This window comes from Chanos chanos, chromosome 5, assembly GCF_902362185.1.
Source record: "Chanos chanos chromosome 5, fChaCha1.1, whole genome shotgun sequence".
Lineage (NCBI taxonomy): Eukaryota > Metazoa > Chordata > Actinopteri > Gonorynchiformes > Chanidae > Chanos > Chanos chanos.
The window spans coordinates 31,284,823-31,290,738 of record NC_044499.1 but is presented as its reverse complement, the minus strand read 5'-3'; the positions used below and the strand labels follow the sequence as shown (position 1 = coordinate 31,290,738).

The 5,916-nt window shown below is 41.0% G+C and overlaps 1 protein-coding gene across 1 annotated transcript; it reads left to right on the top strand.

The window, feature by feature from the left end:
* The first annotated feature begins 275 nt into the window (after positions 1 to 275).
* Positions 276 to 2,010, top strand: chst3b (carbohydrate (chondroitin 6) sulfotransferase 3b). Its single transcript, XM_030775926.1, has 2 exons — positions 276 to 361; positions 771 to 2,010. The coding sequence occupies exons 1-2, from the start codon at positions 282 to 284 to the stop codon at positions 2,008 to 2,010; spliced, it is 1,320 nt and encodes a 439-aa protein (XP_030631786.1). The 5' UTR covers positions 276 to 281.
* Positions 2,011 to 5,916: the final 3,906 nt, after the last annotated feature.

Here is a 5,916-nt window from a genome sequence, read left to right as displayed (position 1 = left end):
ATCCTCATGAAGGTGTTATGGGATTCGTGCCATTTGCCCCATCTGGGAAATTTTGATTCATACAAGCTGATATGAGTCACTTGGATTAACTCTCTGCTAAAACAAATAATAATGATGACTGGTTTCATTCATCTCTTTGTGTTATATTTCAGAGTGAACCTGTACGTGTTATGTGGACTGAGATGAGACACAGGGCTGCTTAAGTCAAGTAGTGGTGGAGTTCATAGGATCCATTAAGAAGTACTCTGTGGAAACACTCCCTATCATAATCACACACAAGAATGAGGATCAAATACACCATCTCCCTTGTCTTCATTGTTGCACTCGTCATCATCGAGAAGGAAAACAACATTATTTCCAAGTGAGTCTCTCTCTTTCTTATCAGTCATGCAATTCTCCCTTATCCAGTCAGTTTATAAAGCCTGTCTGTTTCACAGATCCAATAAAACTTTCCATAAACAGATCACTGGTGTTTGGGAGGGTACTAGACTACAACTGCATGACAAGGATTGTATGTGTGAACCAGACCTTGTCAAGCATATATTTCCTGTTTTGGTTTCCTCTTAAATTAAGATACAGACCATGGACTGCAATATTGTGAGCATATCTGCTTTTTGTCAGTGGTATGAGAAATGAGCTGATACTCAATGCTGGAACTGAAAAGGAGTTTGGCTAATAAATTTACTTTCAGTTCACTGCAGTTTAAGAATGCTCTGATGCATTTCTGTCCTCAAAGTCATTATTGTATCATTCTTGCTTTTGTTTTAAAGGGTTTCAGATAAACTCACTCTAAAGCAGACTCCTCAAACACCCCTGCAACCTAAAAACAACTCCAGCTCCACTCAACTCCAGAGACAAAATGGCCCCAGCTCTTCATCTGAGAAATCCGATTCTGCTTTCAGACACATGAAACGAAGACTGGAGAACTTCACAGAGATTAGTAAAGAGAACAAGTCACCACTGGCTGGTGGGAAGAAACATATTCTGCTTTTGGCCACCACACGGACTGGTTCCTCCTTCGTAGGTGAGTTTTTCAACCAGCAGGGCAGCAATATGTTCTACCTGTTTGAGCCGCTGTGGCACGTGGAACGCATGCTGACACTTGAAACGGGTGGAACAAATGCCACGGCTTCCGGGCCAGCTTACAGGGATGTACTGCGACAGCTCTTCCTGTGCGACTTCTCTCTGCTGGAGAGTTTCATTGAGCCTCTTCCGAGAGACCACGTCACTGCAGCCCTCTTCCGACGCGAGTCCAGCCAGGCACTATGTGAGGAACCCGTCTGCACGCCCTTCGTGAAGAAGGTCTTTGAGCGGTACCACTGCCGGACACGCCGCTGTGGCCCTCTAAACCTCACCCTGGCCTCCCAGTCCTGCCAGCAGAAGGAGCATCGCGCCATTAAAACTGTCAGGGTTCGTCAGCTGGAGACCTTGCGACCTCTCGCCGAGGACCCCCGTCTCGATGTGAGGTTCATCCAGTTGGTGAGAGATCCGCGAGCTGTTCTAGCATCACGCATGGTGGCCTTCTCCAGTAAGTATCAAAACTGGAAACGCTGGGCAAATGACGGAGACGTGCCCGAGGATGACGACGAGGTGAGAAAGCTGAAAGGAAACTGCGACAACATTCGCATGTCAGCGGAAGTGGGGTTGAAACAGCCAGCTTGGCTCCAAGGCCGTTACATGTTAGTGCGTTATGAGGACATAGCAAGGTATCCCATGCGCAAAGCTGCAGAAATGTACCAGTTTACCGGGATCCCTTTCTCACCCAAGGTGAAGGAGTGGATCCTAAAGAACACCCAGGCCTCCAAGGAGGCCAGCGGTGTGTATTCCACCCAGAAAAACTCCTCCGAGCAAGTGGAGAAATGGAGGTTCACCATACCATTCAAACTGGCCCAGGTTGTTCAGAGAGTGTGTGGACCGACCATGTCTTTGTTTGGTTACAGATTTGCGGAGACCAGAGAGATGCTGACGGACAAGTCAATCAGTTTGATTGAAGAGAGGAGTTTCTTGTAACTCCATGAAAACTGTTAATTTTGTTCTGACCAAAATTGCTCCTTGTTAAGGAGTCAAACCTGAAACAGTGTGAACATTTAGGTGATATTTATTGGGGACTCTGTGAGACTGAGAGGGGAGTTGTGTTGGTCAGTATCGCTGAACTGTGAAAACATCCACTCCCAGCATTTTGGTAACTGAATATCTCTCTCAACACTCAGTGAGGCAGTAAAGCTACTTCCAAAGTTCAAAGTCAACAGAATTGGAGAGTATCTGTCATACTCCAGTAAAAATTTCAATACCTCCAACAAATGTTCAAAGAGGGAAAAATGTTACTGTTTGAGCAGATATATTTTTCATATATATTTTCCTCTTTTAAAAAAATCACACAGCACAGGGCTATTTTGTGGTAGTTAAACAGTATTTAACAGTTATACAGTATTTAAGAAGGTTCATTCAATCTCTCATTTATTTTCATTTCAGGATGATCCGCATTTTAAATAGAAACATATCGGTGTCAAAAAAAATACAATGCACTCCAAAGTTAATGATCCTACTTTTTATGTTCAGGGTTTGACAAAATCAGAAGAAGCTGCTTTTTATACCAAAGAATAAACTTGAAATTTGACTTTTTTTCCCATATGTGTAGATAAAAGAGGAAACCTGAGGAGACTTATGTTCCTGCCATATATATATATATTATGTATAAATGTGTATGTGTTTATGTATGTGTGTGTGTGTATATATCTATCTATCTATATATATATATATATATATATATATAATGTACACACACACACACATACATATATATAAAGTTTTTCCAGGAGAATGTTAAGTTACGATAAGGGATTTTGCAAATGTTCCATTTTAAAGAATGCTTCAGGCAGTGTCTCAGTAAACACTGCCTCAGTATATGTTCTCCTGGAGTAATCTCTGCAGACTGAGATGAGTGTGTGTCTGTGTGTGAGGGAGTGAATGTGTGTGTGTGTGTGTGTATGTGTGTGGTTTGGTTTTTTTTTTTGATTGAGGAGGCGTTTGAAGTCCTGGAGAACACGTGGGGATACGCTGCAATAACAGATGTTTACAGTGGTACTGTATGTCCATGCATTCCATCTGCAGCCGGCTTGCAGAAATGTGTGAGATTTATCTCCGGGGTTCCTGGTTGTTGACACATGTCACCAGGCTAGTCATTAAAGAGGCCTAGGGACCTCAGGACTGGGTTTTATGATCATCCGTTTTAGTTTGTCAAAGCCTTCTTCCTTTACTTTCCATGTGGATTCACCTTTTTAAGCCATTCAGTACTTCACAGAATAGATTAGATATAACTACTTTAGGACAAATGGATAGCCTGTTTTTGCTGTCAGATTGGAGAAGAAAAATGTTTTTATGTCAGTTTTTTTTGTATTTATGTCAATATATTGTGAAACTTTAGTAGGGCTATTCTAAAGAAAAATCTGCACTCATTAAAGTGTGTCATGTTACATTTTTTAAATTCTTTTTTTTTTCTTAACACTACCTTTGAATGGTGTCAGTGTTTCTTTCTAGGAAATGTCTTTGTAGAAGAATGATATTTAAAGCCCTCATCTTGGATTACAATGAAGCATAAAGTGATTTACCCAGACTGCATCACGATACACGAACCAATTACCTCACCCCTACACATGTAATTCATATCTGTGTGACAGTGCAATCTGATTATGGACTAATCTTACATAAACAAACTGAAATCTGTCTCATATCTTTCAACTTAAACACATTTAAAGATGTCTTTGCACAGTTTGGATGGAAAATTCTACACAGTCCTTAGTGTTTGTCTGTGTTTGTCTGAATTCAGTCCAGTTTAAATATGTAGGCTAATTTCGTGCCAGCTAAATGTGACATTACGTTACATAAGTGGGATGTCACTGAGTCACCGAGGAACTCTTTCGGTTACCCTCTTGCTTCAAGCCTGACCGCATAATGAACATGTATGCCCCTCACAAGAGGTGTGGCTTTTTGTAGCTGATCATAATACTGCTCCAAAGTATCCTTGTCTGCCTACACATTCACTTCAGATGTTGTAAGTTGAGACTGGATCAGGAAACACATTCAGCCAGGTGTGAGAAGACAAAGTTACTTGTCCTAATTTTGCCTGAGGTTAAAGACATAGTTTACCATATCATTGTTTTGAAAGTTTGAAAGAAATATCAAATGTAAGAAAGAAAGATGGACAGAAAGGGGAAAAAAATCTGAAGCCAGAAGTGGTAAACTGATCAGTCAATTGGCCCTGCTAGTTTGAGACAGTGGTTTGATGCTCTGTAATGAAATGATTGTTCTTTCATTTTATTTCAGAGTTTGGTGCTAAAAACATCTGTCTGTTGCTGTCTTGGGTTTCGTCCACACTCTGTGATTGTAGTTATTTTACCATTGCCTTCTAGGAAGAGTGACAATGAGGCAGTAGTGGTAGGGTAGGAAACATGTTTACTACTGTTTTGGCTTGGCTCTTAAGGACTGTCAGCAAGACTTCGACATAGCAATTTATCCAGTTTTACATTTAAATGTGTCCCACAGTCATTTTCCCCCACTTGACCGCACCCTTTCTCTCTCTCTCTCTCTCTCTCTCTCTCTCTCTCTCTCTCTCTCTCTCTCACACACACACACACACACATAAATAACCTGGGAGGCTTTTATTTGTTTCACACATGCGTGCACCCACATACACACAAAATAAGATGTTTGACAAAAACATGAAAAATTTCAGGAAAGCAAATTAGTTTCATTCAAATTTCTCTGTCTCTGTCTCATATACATGACACTGCATAATATAACTGAGACAGTGGGCATAGGTGGATGTCTTATTCATAGAACTATCTCTTCTTAAACTCTTCACACACCCGTCTCTCCTGGATTAGTCATTTCTGTTTCTAAGACTTGTGCACTCACAGCACAGGAAAATGGTCACAAACAGTGAAACCAGTGATCAGGCTTAAGGACTTTTTCTAAAAAAAAAAAAAAACCTCATGGTGCCTCAGGCCTTTTTGTGAGAAAAGTGCCGAGGGTGGAGCCTCTGTATGGTTGAAGCAAATATAGTATATGCTTAACCACTCTCCACTAAATTAAAGCCCTTTTCCCCTCCTCCTCTTCCCAGTGAAATAAGGGCAATGAGCTCCACCCTCCAGCTCTGCTCTAGTGAAATCCATGCCACATCAGAACCAAGGGGTGCCTGGTGTCCCGGAGACAAGATAGGCTGCTATGTTAGAGGGGACTTCATTAAGAGGGAATATAATCAGCTAATTCTCTCAATCCCAACACATTTTGTCGTTCGAGCGTTGCCTGGTATCCATAACAGGTGCCTGTCTGTGGGAAGGTTTCTGGAAAACAACATAGCCTCTTTCCTCTGAGGCTGGATCTTCAAGCTTGAATCCTTGGTCAGATTGAGACAAGTGGTCATGGTGTTCTTTCTTTCTTTTTTTTATTGCTCAGAATAAGTTTGTCTGTCAGAGAAAAAAGAAAAAAATATATATATACAACATGTTATTAATAAGTGAATCCATCAAAGCAAGCAGATGTTTGGTGGGATGTTGAAGTATAACTGCTTGTGTTTTTTTTTTTGTTTGTTTAATGTTATTTTTAACCATCTAATTTTCTGTGAATAAATTTAATGTCTACTGGTCTGCAGTTACCTCAGCTGACTCAGAGATGAGTGTAAAAACGTGGAGTGGTTTCCACATACTGAAGTCATTGCTTTCAACAAAGCCACCCCACTGACTACTAGATGCGTAGCACAGACAGTGTGTTACTCACAGTTTATGCTCTAGTGTGATTTCAAAGACTAGCTTTCAGATACGGGTTGTATTTTTGAGCTCCTTTTCACTGATGCCAAAATAGAACATTTCACTTAAGCCCAAAGCGGAGGGGAGGCATAGAGTTTCATGTCATTAACAG